This window comes from Anabrus simplex, chromosome 1 (genome assembly GCF_040414725.1).
Source record: "Anabrus simplex isolate iqAnaSimp1 chromosome 1, ASM4041472v1, whole genome shotgun sequence".
In the NCBI taxonomy this organism is placed as follows: Eukaryota; Metazoa; Arthropoda; class Insecta; order Orthoptera; family Tettigoniidae; genus Anabrus; species Anabrus simplex.
The window spans coordinates 277104879-277123295 of record NC_090265.1 but is presented as its reverse complement, the minus strand read 5'-3'; the positions used below and the strand labels follow the sequence as shown (position 1 = coordinate 277123295).

The 18417-nt window shown below is 39.9% G+C and overlaps 1 protein-coding gene across 1 annotated transcript in view; it reads right to left on the bottom strand.

The window, feature by feature from the left end:
- Positions 1-503: 503 nt before the first annotated feature.
- galla-2 (MIP18 family protein galla-2) overlaps positions 504-18417 on the bottom strand; it is a 45186-nt gene continuing 27272 nt past the window's right edge. The window contains exon 3 of the mRNA XM_067142380.2: positions 504-956. Coding sequence (XP_066998481.1) covers positions 690-956 — 267 coding nt within the window. The 3' untranslated portion in view covers positions 504-689. The remainder of the gene's footprint in view (positions 957-18417) is intronic.

Below are 18417 nucleotides of genomic sequence, written 5' to 3'. Positions count from 1 at the left end.
GATTTATTTATCTAGCATATGGCTTTTAGTGCCATGAGTGTCTGAGGATATGTTCAGTTCACCTGGTGCAGGTCTTTCTATTTCAACGCCTATGGGCCACCTGCACACTTGGTTGCGAGATGATGAGGGAGGAAGAGGTTGAAACCCAGTGTTGGCACATAGCTTACTCCTGTCAAGTAATACCAAGGGGTCTGCTCATGGTTTAACATCACCATCTTAGACGAATCGCCATCAACAGTGTCTTACATTGTCGCTCCATATGACTACTGCAGCAAGGTTTGGAATTGAATCCAGGATTTTGGCAACCAATTTAGTAATTAGAAATTCCCTACTGCCCAACATTCTGACTGTGAATTTTTTTTCCAACAACAGGACTCGAAGGAGCTAACCACAGTGATAATGTCAGTTATTTTGAGGAGAAATGGGGAAAATTCACCAGTAAAAGCAAATTAATTGTTAAATAATTACATTAACATTGTTTTAGAATTATCACATCCTTTACGTGAGTATTCAAAAGGATAATATTTTATTGAAAGTAATTTGACATCAATATTGATATTTGCTAGCAAGAAAAAGTACAATTCAAGAAATAAAGAGACATTAAAAAAACTATGAAGTCAAAGCAGGAATAATAATTAATAATATTTTTGTACAATTTAATTACAAAACAATGAAACAACTAATCTGAGCTATTTTGCAACAATACACTGGTTTATCACAGCAATTAGATGTGAATTTTCAAGAGCAGCTGCAACACGTTCCTTGTCTGCAAGTTGCTTATTGACTCCGTCTTCTGAGGCATGAGTACCAGGAGCAATTTCCACTGTAACCTTGAATCGAGCTGGTAGTGACCTCAATAACTGGACTCGTATTGATAAGCCAATTAGAGTAGCCATACTGCAGTGAGGTATTGTGGGTGTGAAAAGAACTTTTACTTCATTTTTCACATTGTCAACCTGGAATGTAAAAATTCACAGATATTGAAACAGTGCCATACTCCAAACCACAAATTCATCTGTAATCAAGTTACTCATTATAGCAAGGAGAAACAGTTCAGTCTCTCAGTATTATTATTCAGTTTAATTGCTGTATCATCTTCAAGGAACTTATCTACGAAGTGCTATACCTTGGTTTAGCCATTTACTTTTCAGGTAGCTGTACTCCTGAGATTAGAGATTACCTATTGCCAAAATTGTAATGACAAATTTGACTCATTTATTTATTTATTTATTTATTTATTTATTTATTTATTTATTTATTCACAAAGCACAAGATGCAGCTACACTGAGCAAATTTCACTTGCACTGTCAACAGACTATTTAACAATCGTAAACTTTCATAATAAAATATAACAAACATAACAAAATATAACAAGATCAGGTACACATCCTGCTAATAACTGTCCAAATCGAAAACCATGAGAATGTCCATGTTCATGTTACTCTATCTTCTTATCACCAAAGACGAGAGTAGTATCCACTCTGGTATTTTCAGATTTCCTCTATGGAGCCGAGATGTGGACTCTTAGTGTTACAGACCTGAGGAAACTTGCTTTGGAAATGCAGCGCTGACGAAGAATGTTACGCATACCTTGGACAGCATTTCAAGCAATGATTCCATTATTAACCAGCTCAACCTCAGAATCAGATAATCATCAACTATTTAAACAAAGAGTTTTACAATTCTTTGGACACACTAAATGATATGAGAATGACAATACAGAATAAACTGATCATCCTTGGAAATGTTCCTGGGAAGAGAGATTGTGAATGAGTTTCCACTCGATAGTCTATTATTATCAAGAATATAAGTGCATTAACCTCGTTGGTGCAGCCTGTCTGGCCAAGGACCATAAGAGATGGAGAATATAGACCAACGGCCTCCTTGGAGATCACGATCCGCAGAATAGAGGTAAAAATGAGAGAGAGATGATTTTATTCATAAATAGGGTGTTGTTTCCAGATGGAAAAATGTATAACTAACATATAGTAATGAACTCTCCTTATCTCCGCCAAAGATCTTAAAAAACTCTCAAATCTTACGTAAATATTGGTGTGCGGCACTAGTCTTCTGAACCTTCCAGCTTGTCTAACAGTACTGCAAGCCACCTAGATACGCTCACCTTCGGATGACGTCATCAGCCACAACACTATAGACTGTTCTCCAACCTTCTAGCAAGTTCTGATGCTTGAAGTGCGTGTGTTTACCTCTGCTTCCTCTCCTCTCTCTCCAATGGATATAAATTCGGGCTTGTGCAGTCCCATTTTTGGGATGTTCTTTGACCTAGCGAGAGACTGGGGGGGGACACCTTCCTGGTGCTAGCCTCCAACTGTGTATATTTTTTTGTGCACCAGGATTGCTTCATTATTACTTCGAAACATGAGGTATGACATTCCCATTCATGTGTTTGTTCTACTACTACTACTACATGTTCATTCCTCCCATGAAGGGGGAGGCGGGCCTCTTAGACAGTAATGCCTTCTCTCAGGCCGGGAGATTTGTTATGGTGAAGGAGATGCACGGAGAATGTGAGGAGGTTGGCGGCTGTGGCCTATACTAGGAACTGTCCTGGCATTCGCCTTAGTGCAGGAGAATGGAAAACCACGGAAAACCATTGTCAGGACAGCCGACGGTGGGGACCAGCCGTGAGGTCCAGACCTTTCCCGTCTACTGAATACAGGGGCGTAGAGCCACGGCTCCACCCCTCCTCTGCTCGGTTGGCCAGTCAGAATGCAGAGCTGTTGGACCATGGACCAGCCATGGCCACTTGCGTGCCGCGACCCACTCTGCATCTACCAGCGTTCCACTCCAGGACTCTTGTGATTGATACTTCATCGCACTGTGGGAATGAGTATTAACTACACTTCTATTTCATTTGCCAACGACTATTTTTCATCTTACCAGTTAAATTTATAATATGTCATAAAGGTTAAAATTCTCCTACCATTTCATATCAGAAACTTCTGTGCAGTTATCATGCAGAAAAGAGGTATAATTTATGAAAGATGCATGAATACAAAGATAAGCCATGAGGTGCATTGACTGTGTAGTCCAGATTTTAGGAATATGTGTTGTGAGTCCTCTGATATGTATTCCAGTTATCAAGACCTTTTAAATTTCCCTTTTCTAAGAATTGTTACATTAGAATTTTATGACCTTACACCAAAATTTTCTAGAATACTGTTCTAGCTCACTGCTGTTAGTTATCTTAATAATTGTAGCTTAATGTTTCCTTCATGATAAATATATTTCTTCCCTTTGTCAACTTAATGTACTGTAAATATCATCCCTACTCTGGCAAACTAACGAATCTGCAAATTGTCAAAAGGTTAGGAGAGCTGAAAGAAGTTGTGATTGCTCATGTCAGATCAATGTTTATATTTAATGATTGGTTTTATGTGTTAGGCATACAGAGCGAGCTGCAGATGAGAGACTTTGACAGAGGGTAGACAATATATAAATAATAAAATACAGACCAAAACTTGAGAACTACAGATTCCCTAGTTTGTCACCTTCGCTAGTTTGCCAGAGTGGGGACGATATCATAAAAGTGGTTGGGAGGAAAGATACAAATTACAAAGAAAATATTTTATTTGAGGTTAAGAACGATGTTGATCATCTGAAAATATCACTGCTTGATAGAACATTCTTGTTCTCTACTAAATGATGGTTGTTGATTGTGTGATATTTTCATTGCTTGTTCTTGTTATATTTTCATTTTGGAATATACCTCACTAATTCAACATGTGTCTAGTTATGGTTTGTTATTGGTCTTAATATCCTAACGAGCTACCTCCTTAGACATGTCGTGATGGTTGAGAATAATGTGTGCCACAAGTGACAATAATACTTATCTCCTCCTACATATTTTATTGCTTGTCTCTATTTTCCTTGTACCATCCAATTACGACCTCTATGGTGGCCCACTTCCCTTTCAAGCTTCTACGATTTCCCTATCCTTTATTAGTATTTGCTTGTCTACTTTAAGTAGACTATTTATTACACATTTCCACCATCCTACATTTGGTAAACTCTGCCATGTTGTTTCTGTGCTATTAGACCTTCTACTGTTGTTCACTGATTTGACCAAAATAACATCAAGGTGCCCTTCTTTTCCCTTCTTCTCCTTTTATTTTCTTCTCTTCTGCTACTCAGTTACAACACAATAGTTGATCCATAAATCAGAGTCCTTACTCATGGTTGGAGTGGAAGTGTTCTTATGGAACTGAAGGCATGCCCGGAAAAAATAGGTTAACCCTGAAAATTAAAATAATAGAGTTAAGTGTTGCCATCTGTTCTTGGATAAGAGATGAACCTGTCGTGATGCTGGGCTACCCACCAGCGATATTAGGTTAAATACAAAAGGTGAAAGTTCTTGTGTTTCTGGATTTGCCTTATGTGTAATATCAAGAATGGGCTAAGTCACTGCTGAAATAAATCTGCTGTTTAGGAGTGACTAGCAGAAGTAGAGACATGGTAACCAATGCAGTAAATAATGTACTAAATGAGAAAGTATATTTGTATAATAATAATAATGTTATTTGTTTTACGTCCCACTAACTACTTTTACGGTCTTCGGAGACGCCAAGGTGCCAGAATTTAGTCCCGCAGGAGTTCTTTTACGTGCCAGTAAATCTACCGACACGAGGCTGTCGTATTTGAGCACCTTCAAATACCACCGGACTGAGCCAGGATCGAACCTGCCAAGTTGGGGTTAGAAGGCCAGCGCCTTAACCGTCTGAGCCACTCAGCCCGGCAAGTATATTTGTGAATGACTCTTATAATAGTAGATAATACCAATATACAGGGAGTACAGTTTAAGGCTTCGCACTTCTGCTCACAGGCCGCCGGAATCCGCAAGCGAGCACCATATGGCTTGTGCCAAGCTTGGTGTGATGAGAAGTCTTGACAGCTGAGGTAGCAGTTCACTTGTAACTACTGCAGTATTAAGGTGTGTTGTGAAGTTACTATCACGATGGTTAAGTACTCTACAGCACAGAGAAAATATTTTTTGGCCGAGTATTATTTGCAGAAGAAGAAGAAACCAGTTAACAGGTACCTTTGAAAATTCTGGACAGTTTCCCAGTTCTGCAGTACCATCCAAATGTTCCATGCAACATCTGATTCACATGTGTGGTGTAGTACTGGTTCCTTAACTAATAAGAAAAAACAGCAAAGGAGAACAGTTCTCACACAGGAGAAGTTAGAAGACTTAGAGGCAAGACTGCAAGTCAGTCCACATAAGTTGTTTCGGAGAGTAGATCAGGAAATTGTATTTCATATTTGTCAGCACATAATGCAACAAAATTATTATATTTACGATCTTACCGGGCTTATTCAGTCCATAACATACAGCCTACAGATTTCACTGCAAGAATAAGAGTTTGAAATTGGCTTCGCTAATGAATAGCATCCAGCCCCACAGTCTAGATGTAGCATGCCTGCCTCTCATCCAGAGGCCCCAGTTTGATTCCTGGCCAGGTCAGGGATTTTCGCCTGGTTCTGAGGGTTGGTTCTAGGTCCACTCGGCTAAGTAATTACAACTAGGAAGCTATCGGACAGTGAGATGGTGACTCCAGTCTAAAAACGAAGAATAACGACCAAGAGGATTCATGTTGAATTAACTATGCGTCACCGCATAATCTGCTGGCCTTTGGGCTGAGCAGTGGTCACTTGGTAGGCCAAGACCCATCAGGGCTGTAGTGCTATGGGGTTTTTGTTTAATGAATAGTATCCATGATGGTATCGTAGAACCAAACTTTCCTTTTATGAGTGACAAAGCATGATTTCATTTGAGTGAATATGCCAACTCACAGAACAATTTTTTCTCCAAAAAAATTCAGTGCATGTATTCATGCCATTTTTGTTTTATTCCATACTTGTATGCGCTGTCCCTTTTAAGCAGCTTAACTATACGTCAGTAAAGCGCCCCCGTTCTGTGATGATAGCCCAATATAAAAACAGTATGGATCCAAAAAGTCTCATTGTGATATAAAATATTATGAAATTTTGTGGAGAAAGAATGTTTTATATCATTATAGCTGGACTACAAGATTTTAATAACATCAAGAAATTACTACGTTCAATATCTGCTGAATTCATCTTTACTATATCAGTGCCACTTTATATAAACTTTTATAGTATATTTTTTCTACATTAATCATAAGAAGAAATGCAGCAACAATTGATGAATATCTTACAACAATCATTAAGAAGAAAGTTTATAGCACTAAGTTTTTTAAGATTTATAACGGTGTATGTTTAATAATTGTAATTATTCAAATTGGGTCTTAGAAAGTAATGAAATTTTGCATGTTGATGATATCACTGATGAAGAGAATGGCACAGTTGCTTGAAACATGTACAATGAATGAATAATTAGACTAACTATATTTTAATAAATATTGGCAGATCAGACCCATTACCAACCTACTGTGTTTATTTGATGATCACATTCAATATGGACCAATCTAAGGCCAAAAAATGGTAAAATTTGGTAATTCTGAACAACCTTCTCTGAGAAGCAAATAAAATGCAGGCCAATACATCAACAAGGAACTACTGAAGATAATACAGATGTATGCTCCACAGACAGGATGTACCGTGGAAGAAAAAGAAGAGTTCCTCAATGAACTGGAAACACACATTGTTGGAGATGGGATCATGATAATGGGAGATCTGAAAGCTCATGTGGAAACTGATAGCATGGGATATGAGAAAGTTCTGGGCCCACATGGCGATAGAAATGAAGCTGGAGAGAAACTGTTGGACTTTTGTATCAGAAATAACCTGATAATAAAGAACACATGGTTTATGAAGAGGAATAGCCATAAGATCAGCCGATATGGTTAGGATGGACAGTATGGAACACTCATCGATTTTATAATAACAGACCAAGAATGGGGAAGATACGTCATGAATACGAAGATAATCCCTAGTGAAAGTATGGAAAGTGATCATAGATTATTGATTGTGGAATTAAAACAAGTAAAAATCCCTAAAATTGTATTGAAGAAGAAACCAAAGATCAGGATTTGGGAACTGGAGGAGGAGGATAAAAGAAGGGCATTCCAAGATTGTATAAAAAGGAAGTTACCTAACACAGAAATACGAAGTGGAGAAGAAGAGTGGGACAATTTTAAGACAGACATTTGTGGAAGCAGCAATTGAGGTATGCGGGAAAACAAAAGCAAAGGTTAAGCGAAAGGAGACACAGTGGTGGACAGACAAAATAAAAAAAGAAATAAAAGAAAGGAACAAGGTGAAGAAAGAAATGGATAAGGAAAAGCAAAAATTGTATCAGAGGGATGAGAATAAGATAGAAAGGTTACATGTGGAATACAAAAGATTGAAACTACAAGTAAAGAAGAATATCAAGGAAGAAAAGGAGAAATGTTGGGGAGAGTTTACCAACAAAATTGAGCAAGATAGTCAAGGAAATCAGAAACTATTATACAGAGTAATAAAATAAAAATAAAAAATCAAGAAACAATCAAGGCGTTAGAGAGGAAAGATCGGTGCATAGTACCATGATGAAAAAGGTCTTCAGAAGGTGATGGCGAAGCATTTTGAAAAACTTTATAATGAGGATGACTGCTCGGAGAAAGAAGGAGATAAAAAATGGAAATAATAGATGGAGAAAAAGAAGAGAACCCGATAACATGGTTGGAAATTATAAAGGGCAGTGAAAGCAATGACCAAAGGTAAAGCAAGGGGAAAAGACGAATTCAATGCTGATATGATTAAGGCAGCAGGAAGCATTAAACTACAGTGGCTATACAGAGCCCTCAAGCTATATGGAAGGATGAAAGGATACCTGAAGATTGGCAACAAGGAAGCATTGTATCACTTCAAAAAAGATTGATGATTGATGTTTGTTGTTTAAAGGGGCCTAACATCGAGATCATCGGCCCCTAATGGTACGAAATAAGATGAAATGAGATGACAAATTAAAAGTCCAAAATCCTTCACTGACCAGAATTCAAAGCATGAGGACGAAGAATGAATGGATTGATATGAATTTAAAACGATCAGTGGATCCGACCCACAGTTCCTCACATGCACAGAAGCTGGCACAAAACAATAGTATTACAGACAAAGGGACTGCTTCTATAGCACGATGCTGAATCGATTAGAATATGCTCGTTGTCAAAACGGGTCCAAAGTCCATGTCATCGGCCTCTCATAATGGTATTTATCGCTAGAAAAGTAGAACGATGGTATTTGCCATGTTGCGGTACTAATCAAGAGTAGCATAGACTCGCAGTATTCCACACAATATGGTACTACTCACAGGTAATGAAATTTGCACATCTATTACAGACCTAATGTGTTTCGCACATTGCGGCACCCTTGACAGGCAACGCAAACCTATGGTGTTCATCACCTAAGTGTACTAACCACAGGGACTCGTACTATCCCGTGGTGTTCCTCCTATAGTGGGTACTAATCATAGGCAAGCCAGAACCATGGGTTCCTTCATCCCATGGTGTCGCTCATATTGTGCTACTAATCATAGGAACTGCAAAAGCCGTCAAGCCCTCGTTTACTACTAATAACAAACGCATTTGGTACCCAACATAGTGGTACTACGCGCAAGTAAAGGCGACCCATGGTGTTCCCCGCATGGTGGTACAAATCACAATTAGTTTCATGGTTCTAATTTGATCATACCTTGGTCGCCCCTTTTAGTTGCCTCATACGACAGGCAGAGGATACCGTGGGTACATTCTTCGTCTGCATCCCCCACCCACAGTGGGTACTTCAAAAACAAAGGGAAATAGGAAGAAATGTAAAAATTATAGAGGTATAACCCTATTATCACATGGGGTAAAAATAATAGAGAAAGTCGTAGACAAAAGACTGAGGAATATAATAGAAACACAGTTAGAGAAGAACAATATGGCTTTAGACCGAACAGATCAACAATAGACTTGACATTTACAGTGCGAACAATAATGGAAAAACATCTGGAAAGGAACAAGGAAATGATCTTTGTATTTTTGGATTTGGAAAAAGCTTATGATACAGTTAAGAGAAAATATGTATGGGAATGCCTACTGAAAAGGAATGTACCAAAATCATTAATTGACAAGATAAAATGTTGTATAATGAGAGTTTAATTTAATTTTGTGTGGCTATTTCTAGAAGAGTGCAGCCCTTGTAAGGCAGACCCTCCGATGAGTGTGGGCGGCATCTGCCATGTGTAGGTAACTGCGTGTTATTGTGGTGGAGGATAGTGTTATGTGTGGTGTATGAGTTGCAGGGATGTTGGGGACAGCACAAACACCAAGCCCCCGGGCCACTGGAATTAACCAATGAAGGTTAAAATCCCCGTCCCGGCCAGGAATCGAACCCGGGACCCTCTGAACCGAAGGCTAGTATGCTGACCATTCAGCCAACGAGTCGGACTATAATGAGAGTAAAAGCAGTGTACAAGTAGGGAGTGGTGATTGTGAAACATTTTATACAAAAAAAAAAGTCTCAAGCAAGAAGTGCACTGTCAACATTATTGTTTATTAAATTGATGGATGAAATCATAAAACGTGTAAAACAGAGTATCATTAGTGATGACGCGAATGCTTTGGTATTTTTTTTTTTGCTATTGGCTTTGCGTTGCACCGACACAGATAGGTCTTATGGCGACGATGGGACTGGGAAGGAAGTGGCCGTGGCCTTAATTAAGGTACAGCCCCAGCATTTGCCTGGTGTGAAAATGGGAAACCACGGAAAACCATTTTCAGGGCTGCCGACAGTGGGGTTCAAACCACCTATCTCCCGAATACTGGATACTGGCCGCACTTAAGCGACTGCAGGCTTTGGTATTTGCAGATGATGTGGTGATTTGGGGAAAGGAGAAAAGGAAGTACAAAGGAGACTGGACATTTGGAATGAAATTCTGAAGGAGTTTGGAATGGTAAATAGTAAAAAAGAAAACTGTAGTTATGCACTGTGGAAAAGAGAAAAAAAGAGAAGCCAAGTTAACACAGGCAGAGAACGAGTAGAGAATGCAGAACAGTTTACATATCTGGGTAGCATTAATAATGGAAGTAATGAAATCAATCCTGAAATTAATAACAAAGTAAAGGTACAACATTTTATCATCAAGTCAGGAATACCACTGCACGCAACATAGTTTCTGTTAGGCACGTAAATGAGTGAATGATGAGGGTAGATTTGGCAGTTGGAGGAATTAGGAGGAGAATTGTCTCAGTGTATTCACCATGTGAGGGTGCAGAGGAGGATGAAGTTAACAAGTTTTATGAAGCATTGAGTGACATCGTGGTCAGGGTTAACAGCAAGGATAGGAGAGTGTTAATCAGCGATTTCAATGTGAGAGTTGGAAATAGAACTGAAGGATACGAAAGGGTGATTGGTAAATGTGGGGAAGATATGGAAGCTAATGTGAATGGGAAGCGTTTGCTGGACTTCTGTGCTAGTATGGGTTAAGCAGTTACGAATACATTCTTCAAACATAAGGCTATTCACCACTACACATGGCAGGCTAGGGGTACCAGATCCATTATAGACTATATCTTAACTGACTTCGAATTCAGGAAATCTGTTAGGAATGTACGAATTTTCCAGGGATTTTTTGATGATACAGACCACTATCTGATCTGTAGTGAACTCAGTATCTCTAGGCCTAGGACAGAGAAAGTAAAATCTATCTGCAAACGAATAAGGGTAGAAAATCTCCAGGACGAGGTAATTAGGCAGAAGTACATGGATATGATTAGTGAGGAGTTTCGAACAGTAGACAGTAGGCAGGCTCAGGATATAGAAAAAGAATGGGTGGCATACAGGGATGCTGTAGTAGAAACAGCAAGGGAATGCCTAGGAACAACTGTGGGTAAAGATGGGAAAAGGCGAACATCTTGGTGGAATGATGAAGGGAGAGCAGCTTGTAAATGTAAAAAGAAGGCTTATTACAAATGGCTCCAAACAAGGGTCGAAGTAGACAGGGAATTGTACGTAGATGAAAGAAACAGAGCGAAACCAATAGTTGTGGAATCCACAGAGAAGTTGTGGCAAGATTTTGGTAAGAACCTGGAAAGGCTAGGTCAAGCAGCAGGGAAACCTTTCTGGACAGTAATAAAGAAAGGAAGGGAGGGAAAAAGGAAATGAACAGTGTTTTGAGTAATTCAGGTGAACTCATAATAGATCCCAGGGAAATCGATGGACAGGTACAGGGAATATTTTGAACATCTTCTCAACGTAAAAGGAAATCTTCCTGGTGGTGTTGCAAACAGCCCAGCTCATGGGGAAGAGGAAAATGATGTTGGTGAAATTACGCCTGAGGAAGTGGAAAGGATGGTAAACAAACTCCATTTTCATAAAGCAGCAGGAATAGATGAAATTAGACCTTAAATAGTGAAGTATAATGGGAAGGCAGGGATGAAATGGCTTCATAGAGTAATAAGATCAGCATGGAGTGTGGGTAAGGTACCTTCAGATTGGACAAAAGCAGTAATTGCACCTATCTATAAGCAAGGGGACAGGAAGAATTGCAACAACTATCGAGGTATCTCATTGATTGGTATACCAGGCAAAGTATTCACTGGCATCTTGGAACGGAGGGTGCAATCAGTAGTTGAGAGGAAGTTGGATGAAAACCAGTGTGGTTTCAGATCACAGAGGGGCTACCAGGATCAGATTTTCAGTATGCGCCAGGTTACTGAAAAATGCTATGAGAGGAATAGGCAGTTGCGTTTATGTTTCGTAGATCTAGAAATGGCGTATGGCTTTTAGTGCCGGGAGTGTCCGAGGACAAGTTCGGCTTGCCAGATGCAGGTCTTTTGATTCGACACCCGTAGGAGACCTGTGCATTGTGATGAGGTTGAAATGATGATGAGGACGACACATACACCCAGCCCCTGTGCCAGCGAAATTAACCAATTATGGTTAAAATTCCCGACCCTACTGGGAATCGAACCCAGGACCCCTGTGACCAAAGGCCAGCACGCTAACCATTTAGCCATGGAGCAGGACCTAGATCTAGAGAAAGCATATGAGAGGGTACCAAGGGAAAAGATGTTCTCCATACTGGGGGACTATGGAATTAAAGGTAGATTATTAAAATCAATCAAAGGCAATTATGAATGCCTGAGTTCTTGGTTCAGGGTACTTACAAGGATTAGACAAGGCAATAATCTTTCACCTTTGCTGTTCGTAGTTTACATGGATCATATGCTGAAACAGGAGTAATGGCAGGGGGGGTTCAGTTAGGTGGAAATGTAGTAAGCAGTCTGGCCTATGCTGATGATTTGGTCTTAATGGCAGATTGTGCCGAAAACCTGCAGTCTAATATCTCGGAACTTGAAAATAGGTGCAATGAGTATGGTATGAAAATTAGCCTTTCGAAGACTAAATTGATGTCCGTAGGTAAGAAATTCAACAGAATTGAATGCCAGATTGGTGATTACTTCAAGTATTTAGGTTGTGTGTTCTCCCAGAATGGCAATATAATAAATGAGATTGAATCAAGGTGTAGTAAAGCTAATGCAGTGAGCTCACAGTTGCTATCAACAGTATTCTGTAAGAAGGAAGTCAGCTCCCAGACGAAACTATCTTTACATCGGTCTGTTTTCAGACCAACTTTGCTTTATGGGGGCGAAAGCTGGGTGGACTCAAGGATATCTTTTTCGTAAGTTAAGAGTAACAGACATGAAGGTAGCGAGAATTATTACTGGTACAAACAGGTGGGAACAATGGCAGGAGGGTACTCAGTATGAGGAGATTAAGGCTAATTTAGGAATGAACTCAATGGATGAAGCTGTGCGCATAAACCGGCTTCGGTGGTGGGATCATGTGAGGCGAATGGAGGAGGACAGGTTACCTAGGAGAATACTGAACTCTGTTATGGAGGGTAAGAGAAGTAGAGGAAGACCAAGACGATGATGGTTAGACTCAATTTCTAACGATTTAAAGATAAGAGGTACAGAACAAAATGAGGCCACAGCACTAGTTGCAAATAGAGGACTGTGGCGACGTTTAGTAAATTCCCAGGGGCTTGCAGACTGAACGCTTGAAGGCACAACGGTCTATAATGATGTATGTATGTATGTATGTATGTATGTATGTATGTATGTATGTATGTATGTATGTATGTGTCAAAGAGCTTTTACGGGATGACAAAGTACCCAAGAGAACAAAATTAACATTATATAAACAGTATTTCATACCAATTGTAACATACGGACTAGAAACGCTGGTAACTAATAAGAGACAAGATAGTAAGATCCAAGCAGTAGAAATGAAATTTTTAAGAACATTGGTTAAAAAGACAAGAAGAGATAGAATTCAAAATATTAAAATCAGAGAAGAGCAAAATATAGAACTGTTAGTACAGAACATACAGAAAGCAAGACTGAGATGGTTCGGACATGTAAAAAGAATGGGAAAGGAATGGATAGCAAGAAGGGAATTGGAAAGAGAAGTTAAGGGAAACAGACCAGTTGGAAGACCGAGAAGAAGGTGGATGGATCAGATTTGTAAGGACATTAGAGAAGCTGGATTGGATGTGGTGAAAGTAATGGAGCAGGAAAAGTGGAAGGACAGAAAGAAGTGGAGGAGGCTTGTTAACCACACCTGGGCGACTGGAGTGGGACACTGATAATGATAATGATGATGATGATATCATTTCTAATTCATCAAGACATCAACAGAATCAATCTGTATCAATCTGACTGAAATCCACACACATTTCCTCAACTGCTGTCTCAATTAATGAGAGAAAATTACTCTGGACTGCGAACCTGAAATAAAGGATTGACTGCTAAGGCCCCTGATAAATAGTGGTGGTGATTTTTTTGTCTTGAGAGGAAGTACAACTAGGTAATCATCCTCTCTGTGTAAGTGAAATGGAAACAAAAAATTAACATACAATTATTCATTCAGTAGAAATTTATAAGAGAATTTAAAAAACAAAAATAATGTTATTAAGACGAAAAAGTCACTAATGGATCACAAGGAAATGCAGGTTCTCTGAGTAACAGAACACTTGAAATTTTTATCCCCTTAATTAACAGTCTCACACAAAGCAAATTACGAGATCAACAATATTCGGTCATCGGCTAGTATGAGTGTGAGTGTCTCCTGCAGGCTGAGGTTCTGTCTTAAGCCAGAGATCAGCGCACTCTGTGAGGATGTGAACCCACAGTAAAGCTGGTTCCACAAGAACATACTTAGGGGTCTTCCCTCTTCAAGAGGTAAGAGTGCATAGATCTTTCATAACCTATCCCCAGCCCACACAAGGCTGAGGCTGGAAAGAACACTGCCCCAAGGTACTTACCTTCTTAATTGCTCTCAAACTGTCAGGAGTTTTGGTATCTCGTCACTCAAATTCCCAGGACGCTAAGAGGGTTCAAAGTAGCTGAATACAAATATCCCTACCTGGTACGTTCACAGGTCTAAATGGTAACAGTACGAATTATTTTACTGCTTTGTCTGCAAGTTCATTTCCCAAAATACCAACATGTTTGGGAGCCATGTGAAAGTGATTCTGGTGTCAACATCACACAACCTGGCTAGGTCACGAATCTGCTGTGCCAGTGGGTGTTGTGGGAAACAGGTGCCCATAGACTGCAGAGAACTTTCGGAAAACAACAGAAAGTGGTTTCTTTCATCACACAGCGAAAACTACAGAGCTTCCCAAGTGGTGAAAAGCTCCGCAGTATACACGCTCTAGATACTAGGAAACGAGATCTTATTATCGGAGACAAAAGAGCATCACACATTTTCTTCAATGTAGGAACCATCCATGAAGAAATGTCAAGCAGCTGGATACTGGTGAAAGAAGTCCTGAAAATACCTCCGATGTACAGAAGCATCCATGTTAACCTTCGGTCCATGGAGTCTAGCCATATATCCGGCTGCGGAACCAGCCACGGAGGTACCTCACTATGGGTCCGCTCAAGACAACCACTGATAGCCACATCTGACTCACAACACAAGCTATTGATTCCAATCCCACCTGGCCATGTGGCATTCGTCCGGTTTTGATACCTTTGCTGGTATTGGGCACTAAAGATGCATTGATAGCTTGAATGTAGCAGCATTTCACAAATTTTGGCAGTGTATATTAGGAGTATCTGCTGCCTCCTTATAAAGGTGGAACTCCCGATTCAGTGAGTAGGCTCAGAATGAGGCTAGTATGGATATTTCCCGCTGGCAGTTTAACTCCACTATAGTGAACACTATCTAAAAGGTTCAGCGTAGATCTTGATGCTGAACCATAAGACGCACTACCAGTCAATTTGGGAGAGGATTGTAGCCATGTAAGAAAGTAGCAGCATGGCACAATCATCTCCCTATGAGGTGCCGCTGAAAAACTGAAACGTGTTAAGCCTCCTCATCAGGCATCCTTCAACCGACAGATGTAGGGCTGCCACGTTAGCCTCTTATTCAAATGGAGACCCAGGAACTTGCAGGTGTCTACAACTGGTAAGACAATATTTCACAAGTAGAGCTCTGATTCAGGATGCACAAGCCAACATTGACAGAAGTGTACAACTGAGGTTTTCGCCACTGAAAATAAAAAACTGCACTGCAGGGCCAATCTGTCAACTCAGTTAATAGTTTGCTCTAGCTGTCTCTCGGCAACCGCCATCCTTGCAGAGCTGTAATGTAGAGCTAAATCGTCTACATACAGCGTTGAGATGACTGCAGGCCCAGCAGTGACAACTATGCCATTGATTGAGATTACGAACAGCGTGACACTCATGGTAAGATCCCTGTGGTACTCCATTTTCTTGAACGTAATATTGAGAAAAAGCATTCCCTACTAGCACTCAAAAGAGGTAGAGGAACAAAGTTCTCAATAACCGTTGGTAAATTTTCCCCAAATCCATTGGTGTAGTATGGAGATCCTATATCACCAGATAGCGTAGTAAGCTTTCTCCAGGTCATAAAACACAGCAATTAGGTGTTCCTCCGGAGGCCTCCTGAATGGCGCTTTCCAGTCTGACCAGATGATCGGTGGCACCCCAATGAAAGCAAAAACCACAACACTGGTAGTTAGTCAAGAGACCTCTCTCTTCCATCTGCCACACAAGTCGCCAGTTCACCATCCTCTCAAATAGCTTACAGGCCATTTATAAGATATATTGGCCTGCAAGTATCCAGAAGCTTTGGATCTTTACCCAGCTTGGGAATTGGTATATCAATTCCCTTGTACCATTGAGATGCAAACACTCCCTCGTTCCATATTCTGTTGAACAGGATGGGGATACCCTTGAGACATTAGTCACTCAAATGTTTTAACACATTGACGACCAACCCCGGAGATCTCCATTTTTACACATGGGTATAGTTTGTAGCTTGCTGTGCTATCTGTTGGCTACAATTTTAACTTCTTTCAATCATGCCATGGAGCAGAGGGATCGTAGATTTTAGTGTCGATGTATTTTTTATTGTACGATTGTTGTAGGCACGGGTATTCTTACACGCCGAGAATCACTGTACAAAATGGCGTGCCCATGGCAACGTGCTCTTTATGATGACAAACTATTTCAAGATTTATATGCAGATTCATTAACTGATGTGCCACATGGATGATGAGCACTGAGAATTCTCATAGTTTCCAGCTGACAGAAGGTGACAGTCGAGAGTAGGTGACGGGCTACGAGAATTCTCGCTTTTATGTACTTTGTATTTTCTTGATTATTGATGAAATTTTGGGCGAGATGATGAGTTCCAAAGTGTATTTAACAAAATAATGTCGGATATGTAGAGCTATTCCCTGGAGCACCCGCGCTGATGTCAACATGGCGCGGCGTATTCAACTGCTGACGGCTACCGATAATTGTGATTAATTACGTACAGACTGGTTATAATAGGCACCGAGAGTGACAGTGAATTGGATATTTTTAATGATTAACGGCTAACACTAAATGGGGAGTAGCCATAAAGAGAAATCCTTGCATACTTGAAAACACTGAGTATACGAATGGCACAATTACGGCATTCATACTACACTGTGCTTAGAAAGACTATTGAATGGAGCCACATATGGTATGGATTTGAAAAATATTACAACGTACAGACTATGAAGCAACCTAGTGAGTACATGTTCCAAGTTTGAGGTCGATATCCATACTAATATTATAAAGAGGAAAAATTTGTTTGTTTGTAACGAATAGGCTCAAAAACTACTGAACCGATTTAAAAAATATTTTCACCTATAGAAAGATTCATTGCCAGTGAGTAACATGAGCTGTATTTTATTTTCAAAACAATTCGATGTGGGGGGGGGGAGGGCACGGGGGAGAAATATAAAAATAATAGGCTAATATAGGCAAAATATCGAATTTGTCGTATAAGGACGAGACAAAGCTCAATTTAATCCCCTTGACGCAAAGAACGAAACTCGCTAAGCCCTACGAAAACCATGTTTTAAGGCCCTAAAACCAACCGTTATGGAGATATTGGCACCACACTACCCCTGCTCTAGGAATCGGATAAAGAAATGAACTGCCGTAACCATGGCAACCTCAGCTCCAGGCTTCTAGAGCAGTAAGATTACGTATGTACGTTTGGGCATAGCTGCCAACCAAAATTGGACAAATAAGACTTAATATCTGGAAAAAATATACTATTGTGTAAGGCACTCATAGGACTCCTTTGGGCAGGGATGGAAAGGGGGTGAAGTACGAGTATAAAAATCTTACTATATATATAAAAATGAAAGTGTGTGTGTGTAAATGACACATCTCCTCCTAAACCATTGAAGCAATTTCAACCAAACTTGGTACACGTATTACTTACTATCAGGAGACGATCGCTGTGGGGGTAAGTCATCCCTAGCGTCCTTAAGGGAGGGGGTCGGGGGGGGGAGTTATAATAATAATCGAGAATAGTGTCGAATTCATAGTTTTTGGGGTCGCTGAGTTGAAAAGTAATACTCTAGAATTTTTTAAAGTCCAAGTCCACCCCCTTTTAGGTGGGGAGCAAAGGGAGGGGGGGGGGGGGGTTGAGATGTAGAAATAATTAAAAACAGTTTCGAATCCATAGATTTCAGGGTCTCTGAGATGAATATCTACAATAAATCACAGAAACATAACATGCTACAGGCATGAATATTGATATTTGAAATCCCCTTTAAAAATGAAAGAACAGAAATATTCGTTTTCAGAAAATCCACTTAAGGGGGGGGGGGGGTGAAAAAAAAGTGAATTATTTGAGTTGAATTATTTATATGATGATACATATATATCTCAAAAATGAAAATGTTACAGACTTTAAAACTGGTACTTGCAATTTCCTTTAAAAATGAACACACTCTTTTTGGAAAATCCACTTAAGGGGGTGAAAAGAATACAAAAAGCGGGTGAATTTTAAATATGAGTATCTTCTTATATCGCTTTACCCACACCTGTCGGTTTGCGTGTGCAAAGTGTGTCGCATATGTGAATTTGA